The 18,597-nt window shown below is 40.3% G+C and overlaps 2 protein-coding genes across 3 annotated transcripts in view; both read right to left on the reverse strand.

Annotated features, from left to right (window-relative positions):
• Positions 1 to 6,963, reverse strand: part of TBK1 (TANK-binding kinase 1) — a 43,290-nt gene extending 36,327 nt beyond the window's left edge. Inside the window, exons 1-2 of the mRNA XM_010841585.1 lie at positions 6,876 to 6,963; positions 4,067 to 4,184 (exon numbers count right to left, since the gene is read on the reverse strand). Coding sequence (XP_010839887.1) covers positions 4,067 to 4,153 — 87 coding nt within the window. The 5' untranslated portion in view covers positions 4,154 to 4,184; positions 6,876 to 6,963. The remainder of the gene's footprint in view (positions 1 to 4,066; positions 4,185 to 6,875) is intronic.
• Positions 6,964 to 11,435: 4,472 nt separating this feature from the next.
• Positions 11,436 to 18,597, reverse strand: part of XPOT (exportin, tRNA) — a 92,244-nt gene continuing 85,082 nt past the window's right edge. For both annotated transcript variants that reach the window (XM_010841588.1, XM_010841587.1), the window contains exons 23-25: positions 16,816 to 16,887; positions 14,449 to 14,505; positions 11,436 to 12,077 (exon numbers count right to left, since the gene is read on the reverse strand). In XM_010841588.1, the coding sequence (XP_010839890.1) occupies positions 12,051 to 12,077; positions 14,449 to 14,505; positions 16,816 to 16,887 (156 nt within the window). In that variant the 3' untranslated portion in view covers positions 11,436 to 12,050. The remainder of the gene's footprint in view (positions 12,078 to 14,448; positions 14,506 to 16,815; positions 16,888 to 18,597) is intronic.

Here is an 18,597-nt window from a genome sequence, read left to right on the forward strand (position 1 = left end):
AGAAAAGGAGAGAAAGCTTTTATTTACTTATAATATAAAGAAAATAAAAAAGGTAGCATTAGAACAAGATACAGCAATTTATCTTTTTTGTAGAACACCCTGAATATTTTTAAGCATTGGTAGTTTGTACTAGGACTCTTGATCTTTTTTTTTTTTTAATCTAAAATACATTAATCAACTGCTCAATATTTATTTCAAATAGTATGCTTTGGAATGTAGAAAAGGCTATTTTCTTTCATATTATAAATAAAGCTTCCATTGTGATACATGTGGCAAAGACAGCCAACAATACTAAAGGCAAACACGTATTTTGACTGAGAAATAGTGAAACTCACAAGGTTTCTCTGGGAACTAATAGTTTTAAACTAATCAAAGCAGGAAGAGAAAGATTATAAAGATTATATTCCACATATGAAATTTTTAGTAAGAATCTCAAAGTAAGGCAATTAACTTTTAAGATTCCCTAGCTGGATAAAATGTGTGTATGTGGAAGTGGAGGAGTTAAGAGTAAGGTTAGAGCACACCCTTCTTGCTGGATTGCACCATGGCTGCTGCTGGGGACTTTCTGCAACTTCACCTAGATGACTAGGGCAGGTTGCTGCTTCCCACATAATTTCTAAAGGATCAAAGGCATTTCCTTTCCTTTACCAAAACAGCTGCGGTAGCCCAACTCTCACTCTCTCAGGGTCCACTGAAGTACATCAAACACAGAATTACAAAGCACAGCCGAAATTGGGAAGGCATCTTAGAAGTACAAAACACATGCTTCATTCCAGGTGAACAGCACATTCTCATGTTCTTCACAGAATTAACCTTAAAGGCTCTCCTGCAAACCCTCTCACCTCTTTCCAATCACTCAGGCCACATTCTCTGAGTTTAACCTTACTTTTCCCACAACCCAAGGCTGAACCCGCCTAGTTAGTGGAAAGCTCGTTTCCTCTATGAGCTTGGGGTTCAAGCATGCCTTACGTAAAGCTTTCTCATGGCTCTCTGTCTTCGAGGACCCTGCGCTTTTCCTGCTTTGAAGCCCTCTCTACAGCTTCCCACCCAGATTAACCACCTACATCTCGTCGCCCTCCTCCCCTCATCTTAGAATTTCATGATCTTCTTCTTAAGACCATTTAGCTGTCTCACAAGCTCAGTCTTAAGTGCACTCTGTAGAGACCATCATCTGTGTGATGAGATCACTCCTCCCTTTCTCCCATGCTCCCTCCACACCAAATACACGTATATTCTTTCCAGAGGAAAAGACCGACTGACTGTTTTCAGACAGAATGAAAATGGAACAATTTAACCAGGGCTCATTCATACTGTTTTACCATTTGATCAGCCAGGATAAGAACACTAACAAATCTATTACCACCCGACAGAGATTTTTCTTGAGAACATTTGTCTTAAACTTAGTCTGAAATGAGGAGAATCCTAAGAAAAGAGCAAGCAGGGGAAATAACACAATGCTGCAATGTATCCACTGTGACCAAGGCCAGTATTTTCCACTCTTCTGTGGTCTAAACATACCCCTGAGTTCACTGGGATATGTGACAGCATGTCCCAGTTTCCCTCCATTCAACTGCACAGTCACCTATCAGTCACTGTCCTTAAGTCAAAGCACTACGAATAATATTTAGAGATTCACGAGTACACATATACACAACGTGCAGGTCAACATGTCCTTCCTAAAGCTCTCCCCCCTTTAACTTCACCTAGTTATCACATGCATATATATTCATCCACACACGGTAGCAGCTCCAGGCAACTTAATGAAAAAGAGACAAATTAAGTAGGTAATAAACTTTGTATGGGGCTTCCCTGGTGGCTCAGACAGTAAAGAATCTGCCCACAATGCAGGAGACCTGGGTTCGATCCCTGGGTTGGGAAGTCTGCCTGGAGAAGGGAATGGCTACCTTCTCCAGTATCCTTGCCCGGAGAATCCCATGGACAGAGGAGCCTAGCGGGCTATAGTCCATGGGGTCACAAAGAGTCTGACACTACTGAGCAACTAACACTTTCACTTTCATATTTTGTACAGGGCTTCCTGGTGGCTCCGTGGTAAAGAATTTGCCTGCCAATGCAGGGGACATGAGTTCAACCCCTGGATTGGAAAGATCCCCTGGAGAAGGAAATGGCAACCCACTCCAGTATTCTTGCCTAGGAAATCTCATGGACAGAGGAGCTTGGTGGGTTACAGTCCATGAGGTCATAAACAGTTGGACACGATTTAGCAACTAGTCATTAACAACAACAAATACCCTGAATAACAAATAGTAAATTTAGGGACCTGGTCACTCCCAGCAATAACATAAAAAGGGTTTAGCTAATACAATTAAAGATCCTTAAACAAGCAGTAATTAAGGGGGAAGCAGGATTTTGGGGGTATAGTCCAACTGATGTCACTGAGAACAAATATGGTTTCTCAAAACACATTTTGAATACTAAACTAGATGTTGGCAATATTATAAGTCAATTCTTATGCCTCTCAAACCCTTATTTGAGGTTTTTGAACTCTATTGGATAAAGAACATTTTTACTTCCTTTGAAGAACTTTAGGTCGTGTCAGGGTAGTCTACTGTAGTTCGTCCTCATTCACTCATTCTTTCAGTCATCAGGCATTTATACCACCTACTAAATGTAAGTACTAACATGAAGGACACTGGATATCTAAGTAGGGAAGTAAGGAAAGGCACTAGTAAATAGATATTTACTAGCCTCAGGCACTTTAAATATGCCTCCCTCAGTTCCTACCACTACTGAGTACCTGTCACTCCCTCAGTTTCTAATTTATGTTCCTTCCAATGCCACCTTGCTACTAAACCCAAAACTCTTCATGCAGGAACTGTACTTAAAATCATTAAAATTTTAGTGATTTTAATAAATTCTGTGGCTAAAATCACTAGGTCCACTCAAAGTATTGACATATACCAGGTAAGTCTGATAAGTTAATTTGGGTCATAGGAAGACAGAGGGTCAGATGTGTCTCACTGCTAAATTCAGTGCTGCCACCCATTTTCTCTTCTTGGCACATTGCACGAAACAAAAACAATTTCTAGGACAGGAATATTCAAGGCTGATCACCATGAATCTGATCAAGGACTGGAACGTGTGGATAATTCTAAAAACTGGAGGTGAAAAAAAAGCTGAAAACTGTTCGACACTTCTGATTCACTCCCTAAGAGCCACAGAGGAAATAGCACCCCTCTGTGAACATTTATTTCATTGTCACAGACAGAACTGACTGGTGGTCTCAAGGCTACAGAAAAATATATAGAAACTCCTCCTTACTAAAAGTGTTTTGAGCTCCTGGGCTGAATTCTTAGTGCTGAAAAACTAGTAGATGATTATTTGCATCATAAAAGGATGTTTTTATTCTATTATTTTTGCAGCTTCCTTCCCAGAACAGAAATTTTAATGATTTTAAATTTCTCCATTTTTAAATGACTTCAATTATCTTTCATTTCATTTTCCAGTATAGAAGCTGACACAGAGTCCTTTTGGTTCCTGAAATGCCTCTGGGATTAGCCCTTTTATTCTATTCTCCCTTGCACTAACCAGTTCTGATTACCTCATACCAGGATATAGCCTTTGAAACCTGGGCTCCTTGTTGATAACTTCACTTTACACCAATCTACTCTGTAGAATGCTGGTTTACTTCAGGGGCAAGAAGCCTTACTACAGCACAGCAGAATCATCTGGGGGTTCCCCTCAAAAGTTCCCATCTGCTCCTCACCACGCCTCTCTCTACTGCCTCCTACCCCAAATCACCGCCACACTGAACTCTGTCAGTGAGCTCACTCTCTACCGCAGGAGGACCAGGTGGAGGAGAGAGCCAAAAGGCCAACACTAATTTTCCCTAGTTCCTTTTTTCATAGAACCTTCTGTTTTTCTCCTTTCCCCAGCACATGACCTCTGCCACTCCTAGGTAGATAACACCGCCTCTGACACCAGCAATACCTTAAATAACCACAGAAACACATACTCTCTTTAGACAAAATAATCAAACCCACCAAGTGTAAGCGTGCATCTCAGAAAACTACACATACAGTGCTTTCACAGAATTCTCCGTACCAACCTTATGTCTTCCACGAAAAACATTTGCAGTAGCTCCTTGGCCTAAAATATCAGATAAAAGCCACAGATGATTAGAAGTGCTCTGCATCTCGGCGTGCTCAGGCGATCCTCCTGTTATACTAAGAGAAAAGAAAAAAAAATTGCATGCTTGTTTTAAGGGAATAATACATTTAAGAAACAAATGTTAGCTACTTTTATTCTCAAGAAAGAGCACCTATAATTTACTGCTAAATTGAAGTGTACAAACAGTCCAATAAAAATCTAACTTTCCAGCAATAGTAAAGACTAAAATGCTATGTGGGCTCTGAAAAAGCTTTAACTAATGACATCTTATATATTCAGTTTAATTCACAGGGCTGAAAAAAATATTTATTTCCTTCTAATTTTTTCTCTGTCAATGAAAGTGATAATTTACCTCCTTAAAATGTTTTGAGAGATTAATCATTGATGCATCATATTTTAAAGTGTTTTAAATAAAATAAGGTAAAATACAACAAAAATATAGAAAAAAATAACTTTGTTTCTTTCAGGTGCAAGGCAACACTAACAAAAACAATTGTCGCCATTACATAACCTTTCCTAATTTAAAATTTCCTCAACCCAGAGCCTGACAACCAGGATTCAAAAGAGACCTTTCAGCCACAAATTCTGAAATTAACTTAAGGATAGTTTTTCCAACCTCCAAATATATAAATAAACACATACTTAGTGTATATTAACAAGTCTTTAAAAATAAGCAGGGGAGACTATGCATGTTTAGAGGCAAGAAATATATGGAAAAATCTCTGTACCTTTTGCTCAATTTTGCAGTGAACTTAAAACTGCTCTAAAAAAATAAAGTCTTTTAAAAAAAACAAACAATACCCCTACCCTTGTCCTTCAATATTCTAAAACTGTGTATCTATAAGGATATTGTAAATATTTGTGCTCCATGATGGGAGTAAAAATGAGGTATGCTAAATAGCATAAACACTTGTTCCACCATGCCAATCTAAACCTGATGTAGTGTCACATTTAATCTTAACATCCTTTCACAGTTAAGTCAGAAATAGATATTCTGGAATGAATTAATGAATGCCAATATTCCAAGTAGGGTTAAGAACACAAAGAATGGACAAGGTCCAAACTTCAACAATCTTTGTATATTAAGATATATGAATATAATTTTACCCCCAACTAATTCAGATAAATAATTTTATATACAGTAATTTATGGGAAATAAGCAGTAAAAATAAGATTCTGTTTTCAAAATATGAAATACACATATATCAGCTACTGATATAATAAAATTGTCAAATATCTTTTCAATAATATCTTCAAGTATTTCTCAAGAATGAAAAGCTTCCCTAATTAATGTAACTTTGCTGCTTGAGCTAACTATAACTGACAAATAATATCATTAGGTACCTATGTACATCTAATGGGTAATATAAAACACATTGATCAGCTAAGATATGAGGCTCTCTAATATGCAGATGGAGAAGGCAACGGCACCCCACTCCAGTACTCTTGCCTGGAAAATCCCATGGACAGAGGAGCCTGGTGGGCTGCAGTCCATGGGGTCGCTACAAGTCGGACACGATTGAGCGACTTCACTTTCACTTTTCACTTTCATGCACTGGAGGAGGAAATGGTAACCCACTCCAGAATTCTTGCCTGGAGAATCCCAAGGATGGGGGAGCCTGCTGGGCTGCCGTCTATGGGGTCGCACAGAGTCGGACACGACTGAAGCAACTTAACAGTAGCAGCAGCAGCATATGCAGATATTAAACTACGGTGTCACAATGATTGGGGAAATGCCTTTTCAAACTATCTACCAATTATCCCACAACAACAGCATGCTAAAACATGACTCAGCACACCTAGAAGATGCTTGCTATATAAATCTTTTCAAAAATGTGACACAACATAAGCAGGCACTCAACAAGTACGGGATTGGCGATCCTGCCTTAAGTCTACTTCCTTATACCGTCCAAATTGAAAGTTACCATTTGTCCATAGATGAAAACCGGCTTGGTGACGCCGCATATGGACAAAGTTCCAGGATTTCCAAACTCTACCACTAAGTGAATCATTTATTAAACATAACATTCAGCGTTCTACAGCGAAAAAAGCCGGCCTTCGGTTACGCACACAATTATTGGGGAGAACTTGTTTTGAGGACACCTATTGAAAACACCCGGGAAACGGGCTGGAAAATACACTCGTAAGCCATTTCCCAAAGGAAACGTTTGGGAATTTGCATTACATGTATGTTCATTAAAAACGTTTTCGGCTTCTAGCTTCCGGTGAGCCAACCCCTGCTGTTTTCATTAAAACCCTAATGACATGTCTTTTTAATCGTCTGAAAAATCAAACGATCGCGTTCACGCTCGGAAAGACAGGAGAAAGCAGCCAGTCTAACTCCAAGGGAAAGGGGCATCAATGCCCGCCTGCCCGGGCGGCCAGGGCCCAACCCCAGTAACGGATACATCCTCTTTCTCGGTGCCCAACGACACCAGACCCGTGAGGGCCCGGGTCAAAGGGCCGGCCATGGGGCGAAGAGTCCAGACGCAGCGGACCGGCCCGCGAGACCATTCCGGCCGGCTTCGCACGCCCCGGCCACCCTGGAGGCGGTGTCCGCCCAGTCAGGGTCGGGGAGGGCTCGGCCTCGGGTCCCGCTAGGCTCCTCGGGTCGCCCGCCCCGCCTCCGCCCTGACTCAGCACACCAGTTTCCCACGGGGGCGGGATTGCTTCTCGCGGGCCATGCCTGGCTCGCAGCCCGTGCCCCACGCGTCTGCAACCCCTCCGCCCGAGCCGTCCCGGCTTACCTTGCCCGGTCTCCGCCGCTCCACCGCCAGCGGGCTCCCGCGGCCTCCCTGCGCCTCAGGCCACTTCCGGCTTCGCAAACCCTGGACAGAGGCCACGTGACCGACGGCCGGCGCGCGGGTGCGCGTGCGCACTCCCGCCGGATCGGCCTGGGCCTCAGTCTCCGCTGCCAAGGCTGCTCGCACGGCTGGCTCCGCGATTTTCTGTGACGAGGATCCAGGAGGCTGGGTGGGTGTCTGAGTCCGACCCAGTCCACATCCACCGCCTGTCTCCCGCTTACTCTGAGGGTAAAGCCGGAGAGCTCTGCGCAGTGAGCGCAAGAATTCAGATTCCCACGCGGCAAATTCCGCCGCGTCCCCCAGTGCAGTGATAGTGGGGCAGACAGATAGGGACCGATGATTACAAACATATAATAATCACAACTATGCAGAATACTGACACGTGCGGGGCCATCGCTGCAGGGATAGATTCGTACGTAAAGAAGACCACGTTGGCTGCAGGGGAGCCAGATTATCGAATGTAAACAAGCTCATTTAATTCCATCTTTTTAGATTGTATTTTGTGCTTCCCGGCTTCCCTGGTGGCTCAGAGGTTAAAGCGTCTGTCTCCAACGCTGGAGACCCGGGTTCGATCCCTGGGTCGGGAAGATCCCCTGGCGAAGGAAATGGTAACCCACTCCAGTATTCTTGCCTGGAGAATCCTATGGACGGAGAAGCCTGGTAGGCTACAGTCCACGGGGTCGCAAAGAGTCGGAGACGACTGAGCGACTTCACTCACTTTTGGGCTTCCCTGGTGGCCCAGACGGTAAAGTGTCTGCCTGCAACGCGGAAGACCCAGGTTCGATCCCTGGATCGGGAAGATATCCTAGAGAAGGAAATGGCAACCCACTCCAGTACTCTTGCTTTGGAAAATGACAATAGTGGAGAATCTAGGGACTAAAATCAGGTGCCCTGCAATATTTGTGCCGCTGAGAGCTCAAGCAGCTATTCCCTAGAGATCCCTCTGGCCCACTGACAGCACTGCAACCTTTCTCAGCACTAGAGGCTCAAGAGACTTTTGCTGCTGAGAGATAAATTCCGGAGGGAAGGAGGAGGAAGGCGGGAGTCCTTTCCAGGTGAGAACTACAGGTGCCAGGAGTGAAAGAAGGAAACTGTGGCAGAGTGGTTTAAGAGCAGAGGCTTTTGAATGGAGCTGACCTGGATTGCAGTCCCAGCGCTTTTTGCTAATGACGACGTGCTGCGGTTCATGGGGTTGCAGAGTCGGACACGACTGAGCGACTGAACTGGCTTTAGACAATTTGTTTTTTAACCTAAGCCTGTTTTTTAGGGCTTCCCTGGTAGCTCAGAAGGTAAAGAATCTGCCTGCAATGCGATAGACCTGGGTTCGATCCCTGGGTGGCGAAGACCCCCTGGAGAAGGAAATGGCACCACACTCCAGTATTCTTGGCTGGGAAAATCCCATGGATAGAAGAACCTGTCTGGCTACAGTCCATGGAGTCACAGAGACTCAGCAACTAACACTTAAGTCCTTAAGCGTGTTTTTATCATATATCATAGGTACAAAACGGAGAAAACAAAATCCACTATAATGTTACAAAGGAATTTACATTATTAAACTTTTAAACAATGTTTAATGATGGAATCATTCTAACAACGGTCTATTCATTGCTTACAATTCCCACTAATTTTAGTTCACCCCTATCTAATGCCAAGGAGAAGGCCTTGAGTCCAAGTTCCTTATAACAGTATAACCTACATCTCAAAGTTGAATGGGAGAAAATGTGATTAGCTGAAGGCCTTGATTCAAAATGTTTACTGCATTGAGGAACACTGAAATACTTTTTCTGGAAGATCAAGCCGTTTGTGAAGCATTTAATGTTAGTATTTAAGATTTAAATAAACTGTTAGGCCCAAAACTATACCAGGCCTCATAAAACTTGTAGTTCCATAGTTAAGACATACAAATCCCTGTCTTCTTGCCTCAGTGAGGCTTTGTTAAGGTGAGATTCACCCTTGAGACAATTATTGGGGTGTTTGCTTTTGGAGACTATTATACAATACAGGTAAGGCAATTTATGATGAAAGTTTCCTAATTGCTATGGCACCCCCTAAGTGAAGTGCTCTAGACAACTTCAAGGAAGCAAAGTGTGAATTATTACACATGATTAGATACCATGATGGAGAAGGCAATGGCACCCCACTCCAGTACTCTTGCCTGGAGTCCCATGGACAGAGGAGCCTGGTAGGCTGCAGTCCATGGAGTCGCTAGGAGTCCGACAGGACTGAGCGACTTCACTTTCACTTTCATGCATTGGAGAAGGAAATGGCAACCCACTCTAGTGTTCTTGCTTGGAGAATCCCAGGGACGGAGGAGCCTGGTTGGGAGGCTGTCTCTGGGGTCGCACGGAGTCGGACACGATTGGAGTGACTTAGCAGCAGCAGGTACCATGAAGTTTTAATCTCTATTATAGATTCTTAATGCCCGTTTTGATTTCTCTTAACTCTGAACACTCGTGAATCTTCTGAAGGGCTTTAAAGAGCCAGGAAGGAAGAAGGAGGGGTCACCTTTACATATATGGAATAAACAGTGCAGTAACAATGGCTACTCGAGGCTTGCCAGGTGGCTCAGTGGTAAACAATCTGCCTGCCAAACAGGAGACTTGGATTCAATCCCTAGGTCAGGAAGATCCTCTGGAAAAGGAAAGGAAATTCCAGTATTCTTGCCTGGAATATCCCATGGACAGAGAAAACCCAGCAGGTTACAAGAGAGTATATAAAATAGCATGGGGTCACAAAAGAGTCAGACACCACCTAGTGACTAAACAATAGTTCTTATCAATAAGCAGATGCTGCAGTAAGCTTTTTTCATGTTTAACTTACTGAATTTTTAGTTATAAAGTAGGTACCATTATTTCCCTCATTTTACAGATGGGTAAACTGGGGCAGAGAGAACTTATCAAAGGTTTTAAAACCAATTACTGGCATAACTGCTATCTGAACCTACTGAATCTGGATCCCAAGCCTGTCTAAGCTCTTAACTACTATGCTATGCAATTCAGTATACTCTGAACAATCAGTTCAAAGATCATTGCAACATACGCAATGATCTCTCCCACTGTACAGGGGAACTTGTCAAAGGAACAATAGCTCTCACTCATCTATTTTTAAAATCATTTTTGTTGAAGTACAGTCATCCCTTAGTATCCACAGGGGATTGGCTCCAGGACCCGCAGATACCAAAATCCTTGGATGCTCATTTCGTATATAAAATAGCATAGTATTTGCATGTAATCCATGCACATCCTCCCACATACTTTAAATGATCTCTAGCTTACAATACCTAATACAATGTAAATGCTATATAAATAGTTCTCAAGTACAGCAAATTCAAGTTTTGATTTTTCAAACCTTCTGGAAATTGTTTTTTCCAAGTATTTTTGACCTAAGGTTGGTTGAATCCATGGATGTGGAACCTGCACATACAGAGGGCTGACTGTATAATATACATCTCATTGATCCATTTTTACAATTAAGTGTCAAGTTTTGATTTTTCAAACCTTCTGGAAATTGTTTTTTCCAAGTATTTTTGATCTAAGGTTGGTTGAATCCACGGATGTGGAACCTGCACATACAGAGGGCTGACTGTATAATATACATCTCATTGATCCATTTTTACAATTAACTGTTAACTTAGTTTAGCACCTTTATTCTATGTTAGGAAAATGCTTAAAATCGTTTCTGGAATTAACCCCAGGAGAATATTTATGTAAAATTAAGGATACAATTTTAGGGAATTTAGAAGACCACTGAAGCCCATCCATGAAACCTCTAGGGACCACATGGGCCAAAGGTTAGAAAAAACCCTTAACCACCCTAAAACCTTACTTGGGAGTTTGGAATTTAAACTTAAATGATGACTATAGTAATTCTGCTGCTCAGTTTTGTCCATCCTTTCTTAATTTTCCAATAGTGCTACTGGTCTTATCGTCTTGGTTTCTTGCATGAAAGTGAAAGCATTAATCACTCGGTTGTGTCCGACTCCTTGCAGCCCCATGGATTGTAGCCCGTCACGCTCCTCTGTCCATGGAATTCTCCAGGCAAGAATACTAGAGTGGGTAGCAGTTCCCTTCTCCAGGGGATCTTTCCGACCCAGGGATTGAACCCAGGTCTCCCGAACTGCAGGCAGACTCATTACTGTCTGAGCCACCAGGGAAGGTTTCTTGCATAGTTATGAATACAAACGGGGGAAGGCAGGGGAACTAAACCGGCAGCTACTACTTATAAGCATTATAAACACAAAGGTATATTGTGACCTAAGTAAATCCAGTTAAGATGGAAAATATTAGATTTTTAATTCTATCAACATATGCATACAGGCTTTTTGTAGTGCATTTGAAAAAAGATTCTAAATTGCTTAATAGAACAAAGTAGGATATACTCTTTTAGGAGCATAATTAAATCATCCAAACACTCATACAGTATGTGCAGTCCCTTAAATGGAAGATCAAGGAGAGATGAAAAAATAAGGCTCAAGTATTTAAAATAATTCCAAAAGACTTGATATATTTCACTACGTAAAATTTATTTGCTTTTTTTTAATAAAAAATGTATAACACCAGCACCTACTCTTTAATCAGTTAATTTATGAAACCATTCTGTTTTGTAGAATACACATTGGCATTGAAACAGTTTAAGGAAATGTAATAGCTATCTACAAAAAAGTTAATTTTGATTTTATTCCCCCCACTTTTTTTATGAGTCTGCACACATAAATGAAAGTTTATGAGTCTGCACACATAAAACAAAAATTTAAATTTTCAAACATTTTATATTCAGTAATGAAAAAGAAGTACACTGTTTTCTTGCTATGGTCTTTATAAAGGACTTAAAAGTTTCAAGTTAAAAAAAAAAAAAGGTACTAGGATAACTCTGCTGTATCTTACAACAGCACTTTTATACAGAACGATTTAATCGGCATGCAACTTCTCTATGTTGTCACATACCTGTAATTTAGGGGAAATTACACCCATTTTAGAGAAAAAAATCCCAAAACATATACTGCAATAAGCTCAAAGCAATGTTAAAAAGACCAGTGTGAACAGCACACAAAAAATTGTTTATTTATAAATTATTAACTGGAATTCTTGATCATGAAGTAGGCACGGGGAGATCTAGTCCTCAGGGCTTTGCTCTCTGGAAGAACACCTGTAAATAAGGTATTAGTTCATTTAGTACTGATGTCAGATGATTATCACCTTTTACCTGAAGAAGGGCTCCATGTTACTGGGTGCTAGTCACTATTCTAAAACATTTCATATACTCCATAAATCACACATAATACAAGCCAAAAACTGTCTCTTCTGGACAACTTGGTAAGTCTAGAGATAACTAATGTTGCCATTACTCAATTAGGAAACTAGTGAAAATATGGTGCTCCCTCCAGTGCTATGAGAGTCAAGCAGTGAGAGGGGAACATGCTCTTGACAATGGTTTGCTGACTGGCACTACTGTCAAAGTTAATGGGAGGAAATTAAATTCTGAGGAAGAAACAAACAAGTCAAAGCTAAAGATAGCAGGTGTTATCCCTTGACTATTTATTTGATTATAAAAAAGTACTTCCAATTTAACATCTAAGACTATGAATATGTAGGCTAGAGGCTGTGCTAAGCACTGGCTCAATATTACTCCCATCCATAGTTGGGTTCATGTTAAGTAAGCACCAGAAAGTAAATAGAAGGCAGTAAACTCATTATGGATAAGGACCACACTCGTCATTGTATCTGTAACACCTAGTAGATCAGACATTCACATAATAATTATTAACTATCTATTGACTAAGTAGAGAGAAAAGAATCATCACTATATAAACAAAACATAGAGGCCATGATTAAGGTTAGCCTTGAAGAATGGGTAGAATTCCTAAAGGGAAAGAGTGCTAATAAGGCAGAATATCTGAAGAACAGCAGGAATAGTAAGGGATATTCCTGCAAGAGAAAACAAAAAGGTAGTCTTGAGCTCAGAATCTGAAAAAGAAAAAAAGGCACCTAAATGCCAAATTAAAGAATTTGTTACTGTTTAGTCAACAATTAAGCCTATGAAGATCATGAAGAAGAGGAATGAATTTCAGAAAACTTTTCAATGTTTTCAAATGGATCAACCTGGATAGAACAAGGGAAGGGAAATCAGAGTGAGAGAACAGAAGCCGACACCAGAGTGGCAGCACGGGAGACAGAAAACAAGTGAGACAGTGAGGAGCAAACAATCGGGAAGATCTAAGGATTAATCAGACAGGAACAGAGGAGGCTCAAAAGAAGGAACTTCATTTTTTTTCCAACTAGAAGAATAATGCCATAGAGAAGCTGCGCTTGGGAGGAAGACTATAAATGCTGTTGGGATGAATATACTTGGAGCACAAGCCTCCTACAGTGTACCTAGACCTGCTGGAACAGATACCTCTAACAGAGTTACAATTTATTTTTAGTCCTTTAATCCAGTGTGATGATCAGTTACTTAACAGAAGTTACTTCCACAGGTACTTTTATGGGGAACTGGGAAAGGGGAGGGTTCCCAATGATAAACAGTAACTCTCTTCTCACAAACTCTTTGGTCAGTTTAAGCTGACAAACTATTACTAGGGGAAAAATTGGCAAGGGAAGATGGTAGAACCAAAGTTGAAGGGTAGCACACTTATTTATCAGTGAAGTCCCTTGACTTGAATGCCTTTGGCAAAAGGACCAGGGAACCATTAAGTTACTTATCACTAAGAAATTCAGCACGTGCTTTACCTTGAAATTTGTTGAAAATAATTAATAAAGTAAAGAACAGTTCCTCAAGCTGTCACACTGTAACTTTAATTCCAGACCATGAGCTCCCTGTGGGCAGAGAAAGTCACTCATACTGGTATCTGCAGCAGTTAGGACAGTATGTGTTACATAACAAGGCAGTCACAGAGTGCTGACTGAGTGACTAGCTGTGTGAGGGCAAGAAAGCTGTTTCATGGATTTAACTGTAGAAATGAATACCAAATAAATACTTGGAGGTTGGTTTGGTTAATTCAATGGTTTTATGACTATAAAAAGAGCCTTCATGGTCAAATCTGAGGATTCTACTTTTTGTCCATTTTGCAAATTTGAAAGTTTCAAGATAGGATATAACCAAGTAACACATACTTCTGTTTCTTTATTTTTAGTTCCTTACTTTCAACTCAATATGGGTAGCTGTTCTTAAATATTACTTGCTCTCTCAATTCTCTAGTTCCTATTTAGTTACATCACAAAACTGTAAAAGGAAATGACATTTTTGTATCAACATGGTCAGGCATATACAATTCAGTGTGCTTATCTTACTCTAACCTTTTGTAGGAGCTCAGCTGAAAGGGCCTTCACATAAAACTGAAATGTAGTAATAGTTTTTAATTGTGGATTCTTAGAAGCAGATTTTAGAGCAAAGAGATTCCCAAATATGTAACTATGTAACTGTTGGTCAAACTACAGTATGATACAGTATGCTGTAGTATGTATTGACTCTGAAATATCACCTAATTGTATGAAAATATGTAAGTCTTCCAAATACCTACCTTTAAGTAGTTTTTAAAAACTTTAGCATCAGGCTGCTGAAGCGCTTGACAAAACTCCTGAGGGGCCAGGAGGGGAGGAGAGATAAAAGAATGAGTCATTTGTATTAAATTCATCAAAATTCAAAACCACAATATTCTTTTAAAATTGCGATAATAAAATCATAAAACTGACCATCTTAACCACATATACAGTACAGCACTGTTAACTAAATGCACTGTCATGCACCAGATCTCAAGAATTTTTCATCTTGCAAAACTAAAACTCCACACCCATTGAACAAGTCCCCGTTATCCCCTTTCTCCCCAGCCCTCACCCCCGGCCACCAACATTCTACCTTCTGTTTCTAAGAGTTTGACCACTTTAGATACTTCATTTAAGTGGAATAATGCAATATCTGTTTTTGTGATTGGCTTATTTCATTTAGCGTAATGTCCTCACGGTTCATCCATGTTGTAGCATATGACAAAATTTCCCTTTTTGTTTTAAAGGCTGAACCATCTCTGTTCTATTATACACCACATTTGGCTTATCCATTCACCCGTCAACAGACATTCAGGTTGCTTCACATCTCCAGTATTCATATTATAATTTATCAAAATTAACCTGAACAGTTCCTCACCAAAAAGGTTATAAGACATTTTCAAATGTAATACTTTTCAGACAGGCTGTTTTCATGTTGGAGAACATGGATGTTCTGGGGAAGATAGACTTGCCTCAGAAGCATGAGTGGGACAAAAATTACATGGCTATGGCTGTTCTCATCTAGTAAAAGGGTAATTGTGAGGAGCCAGACCAAACGAAAAAGAGAAAATTCTCTTCAATAGAATTGTGCAAGAAGCGCAGTCAGACGGCATATGAGAAAAGGGAAAACTGGGAATCATTATCTTTTACAAGCAAATTATTAGATAGAAATATAATAACTTTGCTTCATTTAGTAATCTAGGAAACTATTTGAGCTATTCAAAATTGAGTGGTATATTTCTGTTTCTGATGCATTAAGATCATAAGTAATTAGTAACATCCTGTTTTTATAAAATATTAATTTACTTATGTAACAAATGGTAAATGAGAAAATTAATATCCAAGTTAAAGATATGTTATAAAATTAGAGATCATAAATTCATTGAAAATTAATTTCGTAAGTACTCTTATGTGAGGTCTGTTTTTCATTCAGTTTTTTCAGTGCCTCTTAAAAAACAGCATTATAAAATACTATTGATGAAGAAACAATCCTTAGAATCTACACAAGACATCCTAACTCTAGTTTCAATCGGGATTTTGATACTTCATTAGAACTATGTGCTATTGCACAAGAGGTCTCGATACCTAGATGCTCAGAAAACAACTGAATGCCATCATAAAAATGACTGTGCCGCTCAGCTCAAAATATGATTTCAAATTCACAAGCTAAGCACAGGTGAGCTTGGCCTGTGTAAAGTTAACCACCTGGCACAAACCTTCAGACCATGCGTTCATGTGCCACAGCCCCCGCTGGCAGGCTGGGGGAGCCTATTAGACCGCTTTCAGAATGTTTTAAAAAATACTGTTAAAATACATGGGGTTACAAAGCAAACTAATGATAATGAATTATGCTTATGAAATATATTTGTGGCAGATATATTCTGCTATATATCAGAATAATAAGACTTACTGACTTAGATAACAAGGTCTAGTGGCTATTTCAAGATCTCTGGAACAATGTAATGTGATATAAAAATATCTGTGATTCCTATGAGTGACAAAGTCACAGGCAATGTGAATACTACTATGATCTGTCACCCACACAATGGTAGGAAATTAAATTTCTATTAGATGGAAAAGAAAAAGACATTTTTTCCCCCATTCAATTTCACAGACCCTCTGATGTTTGGACTTTGGCTATCCTATGTGTATTAAGTCAAGGTGAATGTAATAGTTCTGGCTTTCTTTTTTCTTTTAAAGCCTTTTTATTGATTTTGTTACAATTATGATTATGTTTTGGTCTTTTGGCCAAGAGGTATATGGGATCTTCCTGACCAGGAATGGAACCTGCACCCCTGCACCAGAAGGTGAAGTCTTAACCACTGGACCACCAGGAACTTCCAGGTTTGGCTTTCTCCAATCAAAATTTAAATTGAATTACAGTGGCTCAGTGGTAAACAATCCACCTGCCAGCAGGAGATGCAGGTTCAATCCCTGGGTTGGGAAGATCCCTTGGAGAAGGAAATGGCAACCCACTCCAGTATTCTTGCCTAGGAAATCCCATGGAGAGAGGATCCTTGTGGGCTCCAATCCATGGGATCACAAAGAATCAGACATGACTTAGGGACTAAACAACAACTTCTTTAATTAAGATTAAGAGGAAAATCTGCTATGACAGCTCTTACCTGAATTATCTCTGGAGCTACTTGCAAGGAAGGCAGGTATTCCTGTTGAAGATACTGAACACATTCTGGGCCCTGAAAATTAAATTGGAACAATATATGAATACTTTAAATACAATATGGTATTGTGATAAGAACACAGATTCTAAAGCCAGACTGCTTTGAAGCCTGGCTCTGGCTAACTTCTAGTAACTTGGGTAGGTTACTTAATCTCCCTGAGCCTGTTTCTGAAAAAATGGAGTTATTGTGAGGGTTGGATTAGTTAACAAACGTAAAGCTGCTAGAATAACACTTAGCACTCAGGACACATTAACATTACGCAGTATTATGCAGTGCTAGAGACTAAACAAATATTCTTCTAAATGCAAGAGATCATAAAACCAGAGTCTGACTCACAGGACTGAAAAAGAAAGCAAAGAGAGGTGCTCCCAATCTACCAGAGTGGACTAGAGGCACGCTGGGGGAAGCCTGTGGGTAGTGCCAGGAAAATTAACATCTTTAGAAATGAAAATATAAGCAGGAAATAACAAAATGCTACATAGGAGATAATAGCAATAAAAGCACACCTCCTTCTTCTGTTCAATAAACTAGGAAACAGGAATTTAGTAGCCAGGTGAGGAAACTAAGACACAGGAAGATAAGGTGATTTGTCCAGTTTGCTGTTAATTAAGTCTGTACTAAATACTAAATAAAGAGCAGGTCATTTGATATCTTAAACCATTGTCCTTCGTTGCCAACTGCTAGTACTTCTAGATGCTAAAACTTTCGGAAAGTTATCTGGCTTTTTAAGGGTAAACTTGGCAGAGGGAGGGGAGAAGAGTTCCACAGACTTACCCCCAATCTCTGCCCCTTCTCAACACTTACAAAGAACTTAGGACACAGTTTGAGAACGGCTTTCTTACAGCACTCTGTTGCTGAGACGGTGGCCTCAACCAAATACAATAAATCCAGTACTCAGAAAACAAACAAAATCTCTACTAATTTCATCTTCAAACATGAATCTAACTTAAATGTTTTAATATGTTGATTACTCCAACCTAGTGCAACTGAAAGGATGCTATCAAAACAAAAGCAATCCAACTCTCTTCAATGTACTTCTCCCTGCATTAATATCTGGATTTCCTGTTAACATTATTGCTCCTGAATCAAAGGTTTTCTTTATGTTTCCTTATCCACCTTGACTCCTGACCCACTAGCCCGATCAATCCAGGTCACAATTTAATGATCCTTCTAAGGAAACTTGTTCCTGAGAGGAGATAATACTGGACTGTTCGTGCAAGTTTCTCGTATCACTTCTACTTTCCTTCTCACTTCTTTATTCTACTACTCTCCGGTACTAAATGCCCATTCACTGCTCATCACTGCATATAACTCCACTGTTATCACTTAAAAATGGAGTATAGTTTTGTTTTTTTTTAACGAGGAAACGTAAACTTTGACCTCTAGAGGATATCAGTCAGGTAAATAAATGAGAAAATAGAAAAATGAAGTAAATAATTTTCAAATATAATGTTCAGATCAGATCAGATCAGTCACTCAGTTGTGTCCGACTCTTTGCGGCCCCATGAATCGCAGCACGCCAGGCCTCCCTGTCCATCACCAACTCCTGGAGTTCACTGAGACTCACATCCATCGAGTCAGTGATGCCATCCAGCCATCTCATCCTCTGTCGTCCCCTTCTCCTCCTGCCCCCAATCCCTCCCAGCATCAGAGTCTTTTCCAATGAGGCAACTCTTCACATGAGGTGGCCAAAGTACTGGAGTTTCAGCTTCAGCATCATTCCTT

This window comes from Bison bison, unplaced genomic scaffold, assembly GCF_000754665.1.
Source record: "Bison bison bison isolate TAMUID 2011002044 unplaced genomic scaffold, Bison_UMD1.0 scf7180017864163, whole genome shotgun sequence".
Lineage (NCBI taxonomy): Eukaryota > Metazoa > Chordata > Mammalia > Artiodactyla > Bovidae > Bison > Bison bison.